Below are 20,578 nucleotides of genomic sequence, written 5' to 3'. Positions count from 1 at the left end.
GTTTTGTTGTTGTTGTTGCTGTTGTTGTTTAATTAAAGGACCTCCTTCGTATCTAGCACAGTAGATTAAACAAAGATTCACACCAAGAAAAGCATACTATGGTGAGATTTTAGAATACTAGGGTTGAAGAAAAGATCTCAAAAGCTTTAAAAGAAAAAGTTGCATACACTATTTCAAAAATCAGAATGACTTTGTTTTCAGATGTAACATTGGAAGTTAGAAGACAGTGGAGGAATGCCTTTAAAATTCTGAAGGAAATGATTATGTAACAGTAGACTGAATTCACTTGCAGATGTGAGAGGTCTTTAAAATGTTCCTCCCGTGGACTCTTTCTCAAAAAGCTACTAAAGGAAGTGCTTCACCAAAACAAGAGAGAATATCAAGAAAAAATAAATTACACAGAACTCAATCAGGCCAATTTGAAGAAGTCAGAATGTTGCAAAATATATTTCTTCATGAACATGTAACTGGTAGAACATGATGTATTCAAATATTTCAAGAGGTGATTGAGGCAACAGAGGGAAATTTGGGGTTTGACGTAGTGATAAGTCCTTAGAAAACCAAGCATACACATAAACAGAAATTTTCATACCAGGGAGAACAGAATTTTGCACAGGAAAGAAAAGAATTATGGAATATAACACTACTAAGTTGTGGACACTGTTTATATAGCTACCATAATATAAACTCTATCTGTTCAACAAAATTATATTGTACCGTAGTTATTTCAGGAAGATGGTAGAACCAGAAAGGTGAGGTATGTGGTGGGGCAGGATAGTGCTGATAGTGATAAACAATGAATCCACTTCTTCCATGTGGGCAAGTGAGATTGTCTAGTACTTGATATCTCTTGTGGGGCCACACTTGTGTACATGTGCACAGATCCTATTGCATGGATATAGGTTTACACTATACATTCATCTCATGGTTTAATACTGTGTGAAACAAGCATTGGCTGAAGCATTAGATTGATGTCGTGGTTCTTGGCTTAACCATTTTCTTGCTGCATGATTTGAGCGGGTCATTTAATCTCTCTAAGCCTCAGGTTGATGACCAGTAAAATGGGAAATTTTATTCAGTCCACAGTCATTGAGCATTTCCCATGGGTCCTGTGGAAAGACAGCTAGACCATACACTTCTAGACTTCAAGTCCAAGGAGGCAGGCAGACCAGGGAGTTAATGGGATATGTCCAGGGTCGAAGGGAGCGTAAAGGAGAACGGAGACCAACATTTATTGATCACTTACAATGTGCCGGGAAATATGTCACGCTATGCTCCCAGAAACCCAGTGATACTACTGGCCTTTTAGTGGAGGATGTTGATGCTCAGAAAAGTTAAGTAATTTAACTTCAGTTGTACAGCTGGAAACAAGTGGCAGAGCAGAATTTAGGCCCAAATCTTTCATGATCCCATTAAATTATCTCTTCAAAAACAAGCGCCCTCCCATGGACATACAGAGAAGAGCAGACATTGCAGACTGCAAAGACTGGGAGAGGAGTAGGGGGTGAAGGTGAATGCTGAAATTCTACCTATTGGGTACGTTGTATACTGTTCCGGTGCTGGTTACACTAAAAACCCACACTTCACTGTGCAATATATTCATACAGCACAACTGCACTTGTACCCCTAAGTCTATACAAAGAAAACAATTCAAAACAGTAACATGTGCCCTCTAAGGGGCACCAAGCCTAAACAAGAAGAGGAAGGGTCAGAAAGGATTCCTGCCGAAGGCTGTGCCTGAGGGGAGGGTTAATGAATGGATTCTGCTGGTCATGGAAAAACCTGGACATGAAATCTCTCACTCCTGGACTGGCAACCTATGGCTGCTCTATTCATAAAGCTTCACTTAGCAAATATTTGAGTGCCTATTACATGCAGGGCCTATGCTAGGTACTGAAGGAGATAAAAGGAAAACCAAAGCAGAACAGAACAAAACAAAAGCAATTTCTGCTCTGGATAAGCTTATAGTCTATTGGTGAGGACATTTATTATATGGTATAGAAAATTACATGTTAGAAGGAGCATCTGACAGAAATACGCAAGGATGTGGCGGAGTAGGAGCAGGGGAGTCTCCCTAGATAGCTAGCTGGACTGAGTCTGGAGGGAGAAGTAGGGGTTGGGAGAAGTAGGGGTTAGGAGAAGGCTGAAGAATAGGCTTCCTAGGCAGAAGGCATAGCACATGTGGTGCCCTGAGGCACACTACCGGTGTGAATTTGCAAAACTGTGGCTAGTTCAGTATGACTGAAACTTAGGTGCTCAAAGAGGAGTGGTAAAAGATGAAACCGAAGAGATAAACAAGAACCAGTTTATGTAAGGCCAAACTGCTAAAGACATGGAAAGTTTTACATTAATGGCGAACCATAAATAAGAGAGGAAGGACTGGCCTTTCAATGCAGGACGATCACTCTGCAGCACAAAGGGTGCACGGGAGTGAGACTGGGAGCAGGGAGGCCTGTGGGGAGGCAAATGAATTATTCAGGGAAGAAAGGATAAGTGACCTGAATGAGGGCAGTGATAGAGATGAAGAAAGGCAGATGGATTTGAGAGTGCCACAGAGGTGCTTAGTTCCTGCTAAGATTTCTGACCAATTTCCCCTGACAAAAACTGGTCTGGAACTCGTGAGAGCAGGAAGAACCTATCTGCAGCACCATTTTGTCCACAGTTGCCTTCATTCATGCCATAGCTGCCCTCTGAGGCTAGAGGGAAAGGAGGCTTGAGGTCAATGAGCTGGGGCCAGCCGGTGGGAAAGGTGAGGAAGGGGCATTCCCTGCAGAGGGAATAGCATGTGTTTTGGGGAACTGCACAAAGATCCCTATGGCTGGAATGTAGGGAGTATGTGGGAAGAGGACAGGTAATTAGGCTCGAACGATACTTTCTTTATTCAGCAGCTTTCTTTATTGGCTTGCTAACGAGTCTGGCCTTTCCAGAAGGCTGTAGGAACCACTGATGAAATGCAAATAAGTTGACCAGATTTCATTAGAGCAAGACCATTTCATTAGCAGTATGAAGGATGTTTACAAGGTAAATAGGGAGGCTATTTTGAAAGGCTTGGGCCAAGTAAGTTATAAAGAGAAGAGAGCAATGAGAATGCTTTTAGAGATATTTAGCGGATAAACAGGTCATAAAGACTTCATATATGGGTGAGGAAGTAGGAGTGGACCTCCAGATTTCTAGCTTGAGCAATTAGTTATATTTTGTGCAATCAGGCTGGCATAAAAATAAACTAAGTAAGGATGGGTGTATATCAGTTAGAGTTCCAGCAGGGAACACATGACTCACTCAGCTGTGATTTTTGAAGAAACTTTTCAATCAAGGAACTTTCTATAGATGTGTGGGCAGGTTTAAGGAACCAACAAAGAATACTGAGATACCCAAGGTCTAGCAACAGTAGGAAGCTTTTACTACCCAAAGGTTCACAGGGACAAGGGAAAGAAATAGAATTACCTGAATGCTGTAAGACCTGGGGCCCACGGAAGAAACTGAAACTGTAGTTACAAAGAGATGGGGCCAGAACTTCACGAAACAGGGAGGAGTAAATGCCTGAACTCGTGCCTCTTCCACCTCTCAATCTTCTGCCACGGCTTCCACTTGGCCAAACTCAAACGCAAACTCCAAGTTGCAGTCTGTAAAAGTCAGCCTCCCAGGACACAGATCAGGGTTGAGAATGGCAGAGAATGGCAGAGAATGGATCTGGGGGACAACAGAATAGGAGAGAATTGTGGAAGAAAATAATGAGTCCTGTTATCAACGTTTTGGCTTCTAGGCATCTGTGGGGCAATCACGTGGAGGTCGGCAGAGTTCTGGGCTGCAGATAGGTAACTGGGCACCAATGTCCAGTTTGATGATGACCTATGTTTCATATTCAAGGACTGTTAGGGAGATTAGACATGATATCAGTGCTTTAAAAAGTGCTCTGGATTAATAGGCATTGAATGACCCTCAGAGAGACTGCAGTAGTTCTTGCAGTTTATACATTTAACTAGGAGTAGCTTGAGTATTTATTACTCCAGTAGTTGGCAAGATGTGTAAAATTATACGGAACAGAGGGACAAACAAACAAAGCCAGTCTTTTTGGCAGAGATTAAACCTGTTCAATATCTGTTACATTTAGCACATAGGCATCTAAACTTTTTGCTTTAGGTATTTTTCTCATACATGTTTCTTGAAGTTTTAAAGACTGTACTAAATGATAAATATCAATTATGTATAATACTTTAGAACATAGTTCCAAGATCTTCTAAATAAAATAAGATATTCTTACAAAAATAACACATCAATAATTAAATAAGTTTTTCCAGGGGAAAAAAGTGCTCTGGAAATGCTAAGATACTAAGATATGAAACAAACATAAGGTGGTGATATTGTTGTTGCAATACCATTCTTAGGAAACACACTTTGAATGAAAGGTAAACCTATTCAGTATGATCTGTCCATTCATCACAAAAGCCTGCACGGACTCCCGCCCCATCTCATCAACACACATAAAGCTTGGTGTGCGTAACCACATAATTCAAAGCAGCCCCTCTTGAGTACCATTTGGAAGGTCATGTACATATTACAGCATGCTGCCTCTGCATAGAACGTTTTAGGAACTCATCCGCTGTTTGTTCTGGAGCTGGCAAACATGTTTATAAATATCCTCAGTAAAGGCAAACTCATTATTTGAAGGGGAATTTGATTTTGTAAACAAACAAAAGTCACTGGCTATTTAGTGGTCAACACAAGAAAACCTCCCAACGTGTAAGCTGGAGAACCTGAATCCCAGCTCAGAGTTGGCGAGAAACTCTACATGATACAGGTGTAAATCATGTTGTCTCCTTCCTTTAAATCAGACTCATTAAAATATGTATTTTCAGAATCCAATAATAGAGTAATTGGATAATGAACCTGGCATATACAACTTACAGTAAAAAAAAATTAGGTGTGATTTTTCAAGTAATAAGGATTTTCTTACATAATAACAAGGGACTCTGAAGACAGTTTCAAAAGAAGAGTCTCAGAAATTGTTTGAGTTATTGCACCAAGTTTGGAGAAATCTATATATTCTTAAGGAGACAGTTTTTATTTTGTTCTGTTCAGGATTTGTTTATAAATAGCAGTATTGATCTCCTTAGTCCTAGTTGGTGATTGTGTCATCTATAAGTAATTTTATTCAAAAGGAATGACCAAATTTCCCAGACATTAATGTCTTAACATGATCTTTTTTTTTTTTTTTTTTTTTGAGACGGAGTCTCGCTCTGCCGCCCAGGCTGGAGTGCAGTGGCCGGATCTCAGCTCACTGCAAGCTCCGCCTCCCGGGTTCACGCCATTCTCCTGCCTCAGCCTCCCGAGTAGCTGGGACTACAGGCGCCGCCACCTCGCCCGGCTAGTTTTTTGTATTTTTAAAGTAGAGACGGGGTTTCACCGTGTCAGCCAGGATGGTCTTGATCTCCTGACCTCGTGATCCGCCCGTCTCGGCCTCCCAAAGTGCTGGGATTACAGGCTTGAGCCACCGCGCCCGGCCTAACATGATCTTTATCCTCCAACAAACCCCACCTTCTACCTAGTCTTGGCCCTGGCCTTGACTGAACTGTAGAGCTCAGGCAAAACCTGGGTTTCTAAGGAAAAAAAAAAAGGTGCACAGAAGCCCTGGCCTCCCTAATTGGGGAGCCCACTCTTACTGCCTCGTTAAAATTGCTGGATACCAGGGGACTGCCTTCTACAATGTGTTTACTGCACCCAGAAAAAAACATGTTTGAAAAAGGCATCGCAACTAGTAATTACCGCTTAAGATTCAACTAATCATGAAGGTATTTATGTTGACCATTATAATTAGGGCTTATTTATTTCCTACATAATTACGATGGTTGACGATGGCTCTGAGGAGTCATCTCTCTTATTTACCTGGCAGCAGACAAGGCTAAATCCTAGAGGTGTTTCTAGTCCTCACGGGAAGGAAGCTAAGTGCATATGGTTGCTACATGCATACCTTATTTTATTGCACTTTGCAGACGCTGTGCTTAATACAAATTGAAGGTTTGTGGCAACTCTGCATCAAGCAAGTTTAGTGGTGTCATATTTCCAACAGCGTGTGCTCACTTCGTGTCTCTATGTTACATTTTGGAAATTTGCATACTTATTTCAAGTGTTTTCATTATTAGCATATGTTATGGTGATCCGTGATCAATCATCTTCGATGTTACTATTACAATTGCTTGGGGCACCATGAACTGTGCCCACACATGCCCATATGTGAACATAATCTATAAACGTGTGTGTTCTGACTGCTCCACTAACCAAACATTCCCTCATCTCTCTCCTTTTCTTTGGGCCTTCTATTCCCTGAGATACAAGAATATTGAAATTCGGTCAGTTAATAATCCTACAGTGGCCGTTAAGTGTTCAAGTGAAAGGATGAGTCATATATCTCTCACTTTAAATCAAAAGCTAGAAATAATTAAGCTTAGTGAGGAAGGCATGTGGAAAGCTGAGACAGGCCAAAAGTAAGGCCTCTTGCTCCAAACAGCCAGGTTGTGAATGCAAAGGAAAAGTTCTTGAGGCCGGGTGTGGTAGCTCATGCCTGTAATCCTAGCACTTTGGGAGGCCAAGGTGGGCGGATCGCGAGGTCAGGAGATCGAGACCATCCTGGCTAAAACGGTGAAACCCCGTTTCTAATAAAAATACAAAAAATTAGCTGGGTGTGGTGGCGGGCGCCTGTAGTCCCAGCTACTCGGGAGGCTGAGGCAGGAGAATTGCTTGAACCCAGGAGGCGGAGGTTGCAGTGAGCCGAGATCGCACCACTGCACTCCAGCCTGGGCGACAGAGTGAGACTCCGTCTCAAAAAAAAAAAAAAAAAGTTTTTTCTCGATCTCCTGACCTTGTGATCCGCCCGCCTCGGCCTCCCAAAGTGCTGGGATTACAGGCGTGAGCCACCGCGCCCGGCCTAAAAACAAAGTTTTTGAAGGAAATTATAAGTGCTATACCAGGGGACATACCAATGATAAGAAAGTAAAACAGCCTTATTGCTAACGTGAAGCAACTTTTAGTGGTCTGGATAGAAGATCAAGCCACAACATTCTTTTCAGCCATAACCTAATCTAGAGCAAGGCCCTAACTCTTTTCAATTCTATGAAGGCTAAGAGAGGCGAGAAAGCTGCAGAAGAAAAGTTAGAAGCCAGCAGAGGTTGTGGTTCATTATATTTAAGAAAAGAAACTATTTCCGTAACATAAAAGTGCAAGGTGAAGCAGCAAGTATTGATGTAGAAGCTGCAGCACGTTATCCAGAAGATCTAGTGAAGATCATTGGTGAAGGAAGCTACACTAAACAACAGGTTTTAAATGTAGACAAAACAGCCTTCTATTGGAAAAAGATGCCATGTAGGACTTTTGTAGCTAGAGAGAAGTCAGTGCCTAGCATCAAAGCTTCAAAGGACAGGCTATCTTGTTAAGGTCTAATGTAGCTGGTAAGTTGAAACCAATGCTTATTTATCATTTCAACAATCCTAGGCCCATTACGAATTATGATAAATTTACTCTGCCTATGCTCTGTAAATGGAACAACAAAGCCTGGATGACCGAATATCAGTTTATAGCATGGTTTACTGAAAATTTCAAGCCCACTCTTGAGATTAGTAGATCTACCAACAACAACAACAAAAAACAAATAAAACAAATTCCTCTCAAAATATTACTGCTCATTGACGTGTGCATAGTCACCCAAGACCTCTGATAGAGGTGCACAAGGAGACTAATGTTTTATGTCTGCTAACACAACATCCATTCTGTACCCCGTGAATCAGAATAATTTTGACTTTCAAGTCATACTATATAAGAAATACATTTCATAAGACAGTAGCTGTCTTAGACAGTGATTCCTCTGATGGATCTGGGCAAAGTAAATTGAAAACCTTTCTGCAACAGATTCATCATTCTAGATACCATTAAGAACATTCGTGATTCATGGGAGGTGGTCAAAATTTTAACGTGAACAGGAGTTTAGGAAAAGTTGACCTCAACCCTCATAAATGACTTCAAGGAGTTCAAGACTTCAGTGGAGAAATTAACTGCAGATGTGGTAGAAACAGAAGAGAACTAGAATTAGAAGTGGAGCCTAAAGATGCAACTGAATTGAAGCAATTACATGATACAATTTGAAAAGATGTGGAGTTGCTTCTCATGAATGAACAAAGAAAGCGGTTTCTTGAGATGGAATCGACTCCTGGTGAAGATGCTGTGAACACTGTTGAAATGACAACAAAGAATTTAGACTACGACACAAGCTTATTTGATAAAGTAGTGGTAGGGTTTGAGAGGGTTGACTTCAATTTTGAAAGAAGTTTTACTGCGGGTAAAATGCTATTAATATTGCATGTCATAGATAAATCTTTTGTGAAATGAAAAGTTAATAGATGCAGCACACATCGCTTTTGTTTTTGTTTGTTTTTTGTTTTTGAGATGGAGTCTCACTCTGTCACCCAGGCTGGAGGGCAGTGGCATGATCTCGGCTCACTGCAACCTCCGCCTCCCGGATTCAAGTGATTCTCCTGCCTCAGCCTCCCAAGTGGATGGGATTACAGGCGTGTGCCTCCATGCCCGGCTAATTTTTGTATTTTTAGTAGAGACAGGGTTTTGCCATGTTGGCCAGGCTGGTTTCAAACTCCTGACCTCAGGTGATCCTCCCACCTTGACCTCCCAAAGTGCTGGGATTACAGGCATGAGCCACCGTGCCTGACCTTTTGTCTTGTTTTAAAAAATTACCACCACCATCCCAGCCTTTGGCAACCACCACCTTGATCGGTAAGCAGCCATCAACATTAAGGCAAGATCCTCTCCCAGCAGAAAAGTTATGCCTGGCAGAAGGCTTGGATGATCATTAGCATTTTTAGCAATAAAGAATTTTGAATTAAGAAATAGCCATTGGTTTTTAGACATCATGTTATTGCACACTTAATAGACTACCGTATAGTATAAACATAACGTTGTTGTTTTTGTTTGTTTTGTTGTTTTTGAGACAGGGTGTCACTCTGTTGTCCAGGATGGAGTGCGGTGTCCAGGATGGCACACTGCAGCCTCAAACTCTGGGTCTCAAGTGATGCTCCCACCTCAGCCTCCTGAGTAGCTGGGAATACAGACACGTCCCACCATGCCCAGGTAATTTTTAAATTTTTTGTAGAGACAGGGTCTCCCAGTGTTGCCCAAACTGGTCTCAAATTCCTGGGCTCAAGCAATTCTCCCGTCTTGGCCTCCTAAAGCACGGGGATTACAGGAGTGAGCCGCTGTGCCAAGCCTAAACATAACGTTTATATGCACCCGAAAACCAAAAATTTATGTGACTCACTTTATTGCAGTGCTCTGGACACACACGATCTCTGAGGTGTGCTTGAACTCGAGTATAACCAATCAGCAGTGTTAGTATTGTCACTAGTTTTCTTGCATGCACTCTTGCCAACCTCCTCCAATGTATTCTAACTGTAATGCAAATAGATTGAACTTAAAGAAACCAATATGATGACACTTCCCTCTTACACGCCTTCAAATGCTGCACATTACTCTTAGGGAAAATGCCAACATCTCTCTCCTAGCCTATATGGCCCTGCCTGTCTCTTCAGCCTTGTCTCAAACTTCTTTCTCCTTTGCTGTGAACCAGCCAGAGACACCTTGCAGTTCTCTGAATGTGCGACTCTTTCCTGCCACAGGGCCTGTTTACTGCTGTTTCTCCTGCTCAGAAAGCTCTTCTTCCACCTCTTTCATCTGGCTTCCTTTTCCTTTAGATCTCAGCTGAAGATTCCCTCTCAGTCCCTAACCCTTTCCCAGAAAGTAGGTCAACCCCTCCCTGCCCCATTCCACACTCAGGGCTGCACATCTCAGAGCTATCTACAGTAGTTACTTACCACAGTTTTAAAATTACACTGTGGTATTTTAGATTACTTGGTTAATTAATGTTTGATTAAATCGTCTATGCCTCCCTTGCTCGATTTTAAACTCCATGAGGTCAGGGACCATGTTGTTTTGTTTACTGCTACATCTCCCTGGCACCTAGCAAGCAAAGAATAAATCTTCATTCAACAAATGAATGAATGAGAGGGCTAAGAATCTATATGTGCAAAGATTAAATATTAATGGGCTGGAAGAATTTGGTTGTAGCGATGCATGTATACACACAGTAGATATCCATGCACATCTATCCGTTTTTAAAATATGTACTCCAGAAAGGCAGAGGCATAAGAGAGAATGTGACTAGTTGATAGAGAGAGAATACCATGCTATTAACTCAATTCATCCATTTTTTATTCATATTTGTTCATTCAAGTGTCACAAGAAGGAAAATTTGTTTTTATTTGAACAGCTGGCACTATAATTTTCCTTAGGAAGGGAATTGCCTTCGTTGCAACAATAACACAAAAGGCTGTGGAAAGTATTTGGGTTAAGAAGTGAGTCCCCTTCCCCCACACCATTCGCTATACCACCAAGCAATGAGAGATTAATACCAGTCTAGACATGTAGCTTTCTGATCATCTGACCTGTTGTAGAGACAAAGTTTAGCGAAATTAGAGAAAAAAGTGACTAGCTCAGCTCTTAGTGGATTCCTCCTGTATATCAGTTGTCACAACTTGGTCATTATTATGAACTATACAACAGACATTTTAAAATAGAGGCCACTAACAAGTATCTGGCTCAGGAAATTCTATGCTTTTGATTGAAACATCTATTCTATAGGACCCCAGACAGCAGTACTGAAATCGTATTGTAAGCAATAACACATTTGATTTATACTCTTACCTTCATGGAAGACCATCCCACTTCTGCATAAGATAGAAAAATGTAATTATTGACATCATGACAGAAACAGTGATGCTGGAGCACAAAATCCATTCTTCTTGTGCTCTGAATAAAAGATGTAATCGGATGCAATCATTTCATTAATACACACATGGCCCTGTAATGGGAATACAGAGGACCAGATGGCCAGGAGTAGACTGAGATGAAATGAGATGGGTGTTTGCAGTTTAGCAACTAACTACTTAGCCTGTATGGATTATATTAAGTACATACAGAGCCACATGAACACATTTTCAGAATGAAATTCTCACTTTGTGTCCAGAAGCACCATTCCCAGCATGGGGGAAAAGCCCCGCAAGGCTGTTATGCCTGAGTAGTGGGTAGCATATATTATTGCATTAGTGCTCAAACATGACTGCATATTGAAATCACCTGGAGAGTTTTAAAAATATATATTAAAGCATAGATCTCACTTCCAGAAATGCTGAGTTAATTGGTCTGGGGTACAGCGTAGGCCCTGGGATTTTTCAAAGCTCCCCATGTGATTCTATGGTGTAGTAAAGTTTAAGAATCATTGCATTTCTGTAATTTCTGTATTTCCACAAGTAGGAGCACTTTGTTGATCAATAAAAGAAGCAAGTGCTTGTGTGGTGTCATTTGGGAGGGCTCACAACACTACACCCTTGCCCGCAAATAGCTATTCTCTCCTTATGCATAGCGTTTGGAAAACGACCTAGGAAATTTCATTTCTTTGGATGAAGGCTTTGCAACTTAAATGAGGATAATTCTTCTGAGAAGGATAATACATTAAGTGGTTATCAGTTATTAACACTCTGGTGTGTGCTTGTTTATCGGATTATTTTCCTTTATGGTGGTGGAGTGACATGCAGGGACTGGGTGAAGCACAATGGTGGGAGGCTCTAAGGTCAATAGGATATAAATTCAAGGTGAGTTCCAGGAGAGATTTGATCAAGGCAGTCTATAGTCAAGGTGGAATGATGAGTGTATACCAAAAAAGGACAGTTAGTGTGAGAATCTGAAAGTCAGAAATGACTGAACCAGATCACATGGGCAACTTGGAGTCCATGCTGGTGACAAACCCTTGGCTGAGCATGAGGTGAGTGATGAGTGGGTGGTAGCTCCTTTCCAGCCTCACCTCAGCTGTAGAAACGAGAGGCTCTCCACACTAGATTTGAATGTTGGTCCCTGAGTGTTGATCAGAAGGCAAGTAGTTGACAAGAACTAGAAAAATACAAAAACCTCTGTGCTAAGTAATGCCTGAGCCCCCAGAGTCCCAGCAAAAACAGAAATTAGCTGAATTTCAGGAAGTCAAGATATCAGGCAACCAAGGGAGTCCACATACAATCAGGAGCACAAGAAGGAACCTTGAATGTAAGCTTCAGATCTTAGAGAAGGTTCCTTTGGGATGAATACCAATTCCGCATAATAATCTTGGTACCAGGATGGATCCAACTTTTAGCTCTTGTAGCAGTACACTCTGATGTGGAAGAAGAGCAGGAAGGGCACATGTGGGAAAAGAAATATATTCTCCCAGCTTAACAATTCTGTCAAGGGCAGGTGCTACCGATGTGCATTTCCCCTGCAATTTCCTCATCTCTTTCATACAGATTAGAAAGGCTCTCAGCAGGAAGCCCTGCTATATCCTTCCTTGCTGGGCCTCTGGCTGGACAGCAACAATGAGAGTGAAGGGAAGGGTGCCTAGACACCAGGCAGGCAGGCTCTTCTGCACTGTAGCTGAATGCTATTCATGGGAATAGCACTGACTTCAAAGAAATCTCTTTGTGTGGGTTTAATGAGCCCCCCTGGGAAGCTCCTGATGTGAATGGGAATCACGACTTGATATAAAAGTGAAAGATTATGTGTCAGCAGGGATGATTTGATTCTTAATGCAGTGTTAATTTATTTGCCGTGATTTCACACATCTGCTTTGGCCACAATACCATATTACATTAATCCCTGAGATATTATTACACATAGGTATATTCCGTATATACAAGGTAGTCAGGGAATGGGAGAATTTGTATATGTAATTGTTGAAAAAGGATATATACTCTTTTATTCAACGAACTAGCAGGCAGAGGACTCTAGATTTCCCTACCATTTGGATACATAATCTCTTGGTTATAAGACATGATTTGGCATTTGGGTCCATAAGATGGCAAAATAATTTTGAAGACAGCAGATTCTGGAGAATCTTAGATCACAAAGCAAGCCACTGCATTTAGGGCTACTTAAGATTGGTCTCTTTGGAAACATTACTTCATAAATTTTGTCTGAACAGCAAAAACAAGTGTTTCCCTAAACATTTGAACTGAGGCTTATACATAGGGAAGGACACACGAAAGAAAAAAGAGAAAAACCATTCTGCAACAAAGAAAAATAGATTCCATCTGCCGCTTATGTCCTTTTGAGTCTCCCAAGACAGGTTGGGGTTGCCCCTTAAGAAGACAATTTGATGGTTTCATTAGGAAACAGATGTATATAGGCCACTGGGGGAGATAAAGCTCAGTTAATCCTAGCTGTTTGTGAATGAAATGTAGGAGAGTTCAACACAGAGATCAATTCCAAATCAAATGCAGTCCCTCCCAAGCCACACAAATTCCAGGAGGCTACAGATGCTGGCGCTTCCCAGGGCAGAAGTATCCAGGACTGAGCTCAGCTCGCCGGGGTTGCCTCCCTGATGCTGCAGCCCAAGCCTTACCTGCTCAGCAGCACTCCCTGGGTTAGTTCAGCAGGTGTCTGGACTGCAGTAATGAGAGAAGAATGGAAGTGAGGGCAGGGGGCTGGTGGTCAGTAAGAAGGCTTTGTACTGAGGGGTCCAGGCTATCCTAAGTGTGTAGGAACTTTCACTTTGCAAAGGGAGCCCCTTTCTTCTCTGTGGCTTGAATATTACTTGTGATTATGGAGGAGACCCAGGACACACTTCTCTTCAGGAAAAGTGCAGCTCTGCCAGGCGGAGGGGACTAGAGAGCCAGAATAGCTGACCTTCTCTTTCAACAAATGCTTGAGTTTAAAGACACTATGAAAAGAACCATGATATATGAGCATGCTCTCTGATCTCTAGGAATTTACGGTCCAGTAGAATAGAAGTCAGTAGATTAATGTTCATTCTTACAACATATAACATATACAAAGCTCCTATGAGGTTTCATTTACCAAACATATGAAGCTGCAAAGCTAAAAGGTTCACCTGGGAGTCTGTGGTTGAGAAGAGAATGAAATTTTGAGCACATATAAGGATAAGAGCAAATCCAGACACCCCATATAGTAAATGGAATCATTGTTAGTGGCTCTACATTCTCTCCTGTATTATAACATTCAACCACACCCTTTGCTCCATGCCTTTGCAGTTTTTCCCACTAGATGTGGAGAATATTTCCCCGCTCTGTTAATGGAAAATACTCTTTGGTAAGACATAGATTTGCAAGGTCAACAACCTAGGTATTTTTTTCCTCTGAATGTTCGGAGGTGAGCATGTTCCCACTTTAATTCCCCTTTCCTTCTTCAAATTTCACATTTTTTTCATACTTTTAAATAATTTTGATCTTCTCTAGGATTCTGAATACCACATTCTTCATAGCTGTTCCTGTGCTACCCATATGATTTTAGGGAAGCGATCTAAACTTTGGGTCAGTTTTAACATCTATGAAACAAGTGGATGATAGATTTCCTCGTCCCTAGGATTCATTCCTGCCCTAATAGTCATGGAACTAAAAGTTCTCAGGTTTTTATTGTTTTTGGAGCCATGGAGGAGAACCCGTTAATAATACAGCTACCTCAATCTTGTTTCCACAGATTTCAATTTAGCAGAGTTGGTATGGGATTGCAGCATCTGTATTTTTAGTGAAGATCCCCAGACAGTCTGTTTTGCAGCAAAGTTTATTCTATGAGCATTCTATGAATTTCAGTGTTTTTCATCCAAAACTATTACTTTAATAAACAGAATGGTTTTTTTTTTTTTTTTTTTTTTTTTGAGACGGAGTCTCGCTGTGCTCCCAGGCTGGAGTGCAGTGGCCTGATCTCGGCTCACTGCAAGCTCTGCCTCCCGGGTTCACGCCATTCTCCCGCCTCAGCCTCCCAAGCAGCTGAGACCACAGGCGCCCGCCACCACGCCCGGCTAGTTTTTTTTTGTATTTTTAGTAGAGACGGGGTTTCACCATGTTAGCCAGGATAGTCTGGATCTCCTGACTTCGTGATCCACCCGCCTCGGCCTCCCAAAGTGCTGGGATTACAGGCTTGAGCCACCGCGCCCGGCCGTATAAACAGAATGGTTTTAAATAAGAGGTAATGGAAAGAACTTTCCAGTTCCCTTAAATGGGCATTTTCAATCAGAGGGAAGTTGAGATAATCAGAATCTATCAAGATGATATAATGCCCTGAGGAAACTGAGAGATGCCTGGATCCACAGAGAACCATTTCACATTTAATGCACATTTGTTTTATCAGAACAAACTATTAATTGAAAATGGAGTTGACAGGACTTGAAGGAGGAAGTACAACGTAGTAAGTGTGAAATTTATGAGTGGTTATTGAAAATAAAAATAGTTATTTCCGAAGTGTGGTGGTGATCCTAAGATTTTTATTTAAAAGTAGCCTACACAGTCCAATAGATGAGTTTTAAAATATAGGTTCTATATATATGCGTCTTTGTGCATTTATACACCTATGTTGTTTACACATGTTTATATGTGGAATCTATATGGCATATTAAAGTATATTTCAAAATAATACACAAATGATCAACAATTCAGTCATAGCGTCGTGCTTGAAAATTGCATTTTCTGCAGTCTATGTTCTTAGGATCATAATCTTTAACGGTTTGGGAAAGCCAACACATAAAATGACAATTTTCAGTTGTGCAGCCTATTTTAGGACATTTAAAGATGTTAAACAGATTTCCCTTTGGACTTACTCATTCACTCCTTGTCTAAGATCATTTACTATAAAAGAGTCTGCCAGACAAGGAGGGAATACAGGGACCTAGGGCCAAGGGGAGTAGAAGGGAAACCTGGGAAAACACACCAAGCTTGGGCTAGGGGATCACATTCCATCTGGAAGCTAACTGAACAATAGGATATCCATTCGTCCTCACCCTTGAACCTCCTCCGTGTTCAGAAGGAAACTAAGAAATGCCTGCCCTAGTCCTAATGCTTCATTTGCACTTCATCCCTCTCTCCATTGTTAGTGGACACGTTTATTCCTTTGCAGTGAAAGGCTGCTTTCTTGGGGTAACGGTGTCAACCCTAGCAGAGGATTTCAGTGATCTTTCTGGCGGCGAAGCTTACGCCATGTGTTTAAACATCATTTTATGAAGAAGTACGCTGTGAGTGGACTCAGGGACATGCCCTGCACCTTTCTTCCCAGTCCCTGGGCCACCAGCTACCCAACCACCTCGGTTGTTCCAGAAGTGAAGGCTCACCATGGTGTGGCTTATATAATACACATAGTGCTATGATCCCTGTGGATAATTAAAGCTAGGTCCCTTTATATGCCTAGGACAAGTTAACAACCCTTTCACGGTTGTGTTTTCAAGATGACAACTACTTTCCCATTGTACTTTTGTACATTTACATCAAACACTCCCAACTACAGTGTCTCCTAATACGCACCCCTGGGCTAATTAGCAGCTTAGTGTGATTGTTTCAATTTTTCAGCGACCAATTAAGTAGTTGCTCTAGACAGAACTGACAACACAATGTGAATTTTAAAAACCACGATCTGCTGGTTGAGGGGAGAAAGCCAAACCCAGTAAAGAAAGTGGGGGCAGGGCGAGGCTGTGAGTGGCTCTGTTTCTGCTAGCAGAATACTGGGTCTTAAATTCAGATTAAATCACAGCTTACCTGACGAGTATCCTCCGCCCTTCCCACTAATAAAATAATAACAATAATTTAAAAAGAGCAGAGCATCTGGGTTACTGCAACGGGAAGCGAGACCTTTAACCATAGCCACCCTACTCGCTCATTGCGAGGCACCTGTTAGATGCGCTCTTGTACCCTGATCCCCATACAGAGAGACAGCTCCACACCTGCATTTACTCTTCAGCCTAAATGGATTCCCATCAAGCCTTTCCCACTTCAGTGTCGGATCCACAGAGGCACCGAACCGCAGCCACTCTCCAGAAGCACTCTCAGCCCCTCCGTCCCCTAAGGGAGATTTAAAAGTGGTCGCCCCCACTCGCCCTCCCTCAGCCAGCATCTCCATTTAGGGAAGGAATTTCAGTTGTCTCCCGAAGGCCAAAAGCGAAAAGGTGAGGGATGCACCGAGAGAAGAGAAGAGAAGATACCCACTCACTCCCCTCCCCACTCACCCACGCGTCCGCTCCCGGCTCCTCCTCCGCCTGCTTGGGTCTGGCGGTCAGGTGAGGTTACCTGGGCTCCCCGAGAAGCCCCGAGGGGCGCTGCAGTCCTTCTTTTTCGAAATCGCCCCGCTCCCCGCCGGGCCCCCAGGACTCTTGCCCCTCTCCCCCCCGCGCGCGTCCCCGGCCCCTCGGGCTCCGACGCGCAGCGACAGCCGCACAGCGCGCTCTGCTCCCCTCCGCCGACCTGGCGTGACGCAGGCGGAGACTACTTAAGGGCGGATTAGAGGCGGCGGCCACGGATCCCCGAGCCCGGCATTCGGCTCCGCGCGCTCCGCCCCGGCCTCGCAGGCTGCCGCGCCGGAGCGCCAGGTGCCCGCCGAAGTAGCAGGAACAGAGCCGGTGCCCGGACCCTCCCCCGGCCCCCAACCTGCGGCAGAGAGCGGCGCCGAGACCTCTCCTGGGCGGGCGAGCGCTCAAAGACCTGCAGGCTGCCACCCCGCCCCTCGTCCCGGCGTCCGCGGGATCCAGACCCGAACCCCGGACGGCGCCCGAGGTTCGTGCCCTCTCTCTCTGGACCGCGCCAACTGCCCCATCGGTCCGGACGCGCTTGGATTTCTTTCCCCATTTCTTCTGTTTTAAGTACAATAATAGGAAAGGGGGATTCGAAGATTTTTTTTAAAAATTGCTTCTTTAATTGGGAGGCAATTCACTCCCATTCTGGAGGTGCGGCCCGGGGTGGGGCCAGGAGCAGGAACGTGCCCGGTGCTGCCCAGTCTTTGTCTGCTGCCTCCGGATGCACAGCGATGGGGGAATGGACCATCTTGGAGAGGCTGCTGGAAGCCGCGGTGCAGCAGCACTCCACTATGATCGGGAGGTAAGGGCGACAAGCCGGCAGTCAGCGGGCCCCGTCGGGCGGCCCCGGGAGTCCCTTCTCACACCCGGACTGAATCCCCCGCTCCAACCCCCAGCCCGTCCTCTGCCTCCTCCCCATCGTCCTAAGTCAAGGCTCCGGTGTTCCTGGCGATGAGGGATTACCCGACGCCCCGCGATGCCCCCCTCCTCTAGCTACTCCTGACCAACTGCCCATCCCTTCCCCATCAAGCACCACTGGGGCTTCACTCTTCCCACATCAGAAAAGAAGCCGCTGGCTCAGTCTTGGTCCCTCCACTCTCCAGAGTCAGAGCCAATCTCCATCCGGTTCCCTAAATAGAATCTACAAAGAAGGCAGGATTGCATTTGGACAGAGAAGGGCAAATGGGGAGATGGATTTGCTCTTCAGAGCAGATGCCTCTTTTCTCAACAAATAATTACTAAACTAAACTTATTTGGCCGTGTAAACTTACCGAGCCTACACACCCAATTGCCATTTTTGTGTCTGTATATCTATGTCTCTATCTACATATATATATATGTAGAGTTCAATATATATAAATATATATTCATAGCCATCTGCTTATATAAAGCATTAAATTTAATATTCATGTTGAGAATAAACTAAATATACCCATGGAGTAGTTTACATACACACCCTGTGTGTAGACCTTGAAGTATGCACCGTCTGTAAAGGTATTCTGTGTGCATTTGCCATATCCAGAGTGAAGGTGTGTTTTGTGTTTCTATACATTCTATATAGAGAGATGAAATCTATCTGTTCCAAGTGGACTATGTCCAGTGTATGATGTTGTGTGTACCTGGGATCTCTATAATATGAAATGTTCCCAGCTTACCAGCACTCAGCAGAAAAGGAAGAGACAAAAAGCTTTCCCAGATTCCCAGTTCAGTACCAGCCGGGGATGGACAGCTCCCCAGTCAAACGACTGGAAAACATCAGCAAAGGGAAGGGAGGAGCAGGGGTTTCCTGTCAGTGACGCAGCCCGTGAGAACCTCTCTCCCTCCCTCTTCCTCTGCTCAGGATCCTGTTGACTGTGGTGGTGATCTTCCGGATCCTCATTGTGGCCATTGTGGGGGAGACGGTGTACGATGATGAGCAGACCATGTTTGTGTGCAACACCCTGCAACCCGGCTGTAACCAGGCCTGCTATGACCGCGCCTTCCCCATCTCCCACATACGTTACTGGGTCTTCCAGATCATAATGGTGTGTACCCCCAGTCTTTGCTTCATCACCTACTCTGTGCATCAGTCCGCTAAGCAGCGAGAACGTCGCTACTCTACTGTCTTCCTAGCCCTGGACAGAGACCCCCCTGAGTCCATAGGAGGTCCTGGAGGAACGGGGGGTGGGGGCAGTGGTGGGGGCAAACGAGAAGATAAGAAGTTGCAAAATGCTATTGTCAATGGGGTGCTGCAGAACACAGAGAACACCAGTAAGGAGACAGAGCCAGATTGTTTAGAGGTTAAGGAGCTGACTCCACACCCATCAGGGCTACGCACTGCATCAAAATCCAAGCTCAGAAGGCAGGAAGGCATCTCCCGCTTCTACATTATCCAAGTGGTGTTCCGAAATGCCCTGGAAATTGGGTTCCTGGTAGGTCAATATTTTCTCTATGGATTTAGTGTCCCAGGGCTGTATGAGTGTAACCGCTACCCCTGCATCAAGGAGGTGGAATGTTATGTGTCCCGGCCAACTGAGAAGACTGTCTTCCTAGTGTTCATGTTTGCTGTAAGTGGCATCTGTGTTGTGCTCAACCTGGCTGAACTCAACCACCTGGGATGGCGCAAGATCAAGCTGGCTGTGCGAGGGGCTCAGGCCAAGAGAAAGTCAATCTATGAGATTCGTAACAAGGACCTGCCCAGGGTCAGTGTTCCCAATTTTGGCAGGACTCAGTCCAGTGACTCTGCCTATGTGTGAGAGGGAAGGTTTCACAAAGGTCTGGGGGATGGCAAAGAGCCCCAAGGCAGATGACTGCTCAGAGGTGGCTGTGTCCACCCTCATTTATGTGACTCTCACCATTAAGATGTAGGATAAGACTGGATAAAAGAAGATTTTGCATCAATGGGAGAAGAGGAAAAGTGGAACCATTTTCACATATCACCTAATTGGTTCCACAGAGACAACTGGGTCGAGTGATGAAATGGATGAATTGGACTTCTTTGGGCCCTTTCTGTTCGTGGCCCAAGCCTAATCCTGGTAACACTGAACTTGCACAGCTACCAAGTAGGACTTAGCCCTGCTGAGCTCTTTATTCTGGTGAATGATGTGAGTTGAGTACTTCACTGATATAAAATTTGTGACCTATCTCAACACGTCCCTTTATCCTGAGCCATGGGACAAACATCCTTGAGGCACCCGTCATGTATCTCCCCCACCAGCATGCCCCTTTCCCTCAATCCAGAATAGCATGCCAGCTGTTTTTTTCAGAATCTGGCCTTACATTAGACCTAATATTGTTTATTTGCAAACTTAGAGGGAATTACATGGGGTGCTTACTGGAGAATGGCCATGGCAGAGGTTTTCATTAGAGCCCCATCTCACTGGCCCTTAGTCATGATGAAAACCTTAGGAATGTCTCAATCTTTCCAATTTTCTAACTCAAACTGCACTG

General features: G+C 43.8%; 1 protein-coding gene across 1 annotated transcript; it reads left to right on the top strand.

The window, feature by feature from the left end:
* The first annotated feature begins 17,793 nt into the window (after positions 1-17,793).
* GJD2 (gap junction protein delta 2) lies at positions 17,794-20,323 on the top strand. Its single transcript, XM_025390669.1, has 2 exons — positions 17,794-17,951; positions 18,990-20,323. The coding sequence occupies exons 1-2, from the start codon at positions 17,881-17,883 to the stop codon at positions 19,882-19,884; spliced, it is 966 nt and encodes a 321-aa protein (XP_025246454.1). The 5' UTR covers positions 17,794-17,880; the 3' UTR covers positions 19,885-20,323.
* The last annotated feature ends 255 nt before the right edge of the window (positions 20,324-20,578 follow it).

This window comes from Theropithecus gelada, chromosome 7a, assembly GCF_003255815.1.
Source record: "Theropithecus gelada isolate Dixy chromosome 7a, Tgel_1.0, whole genome shotgun sequence".
NCBI classification, from domain to species: Eukaryota; Metazoa; Chordata; class Mammalia; order Primates; family Cercopithecidae; genus Theropithecus; species Theropithecus gelada.
The sequence above is the reverse complement of the archived record's forward strand: the minus strand, read 5'-3'. Positions and strand labels throughout refer to the sequence as shown.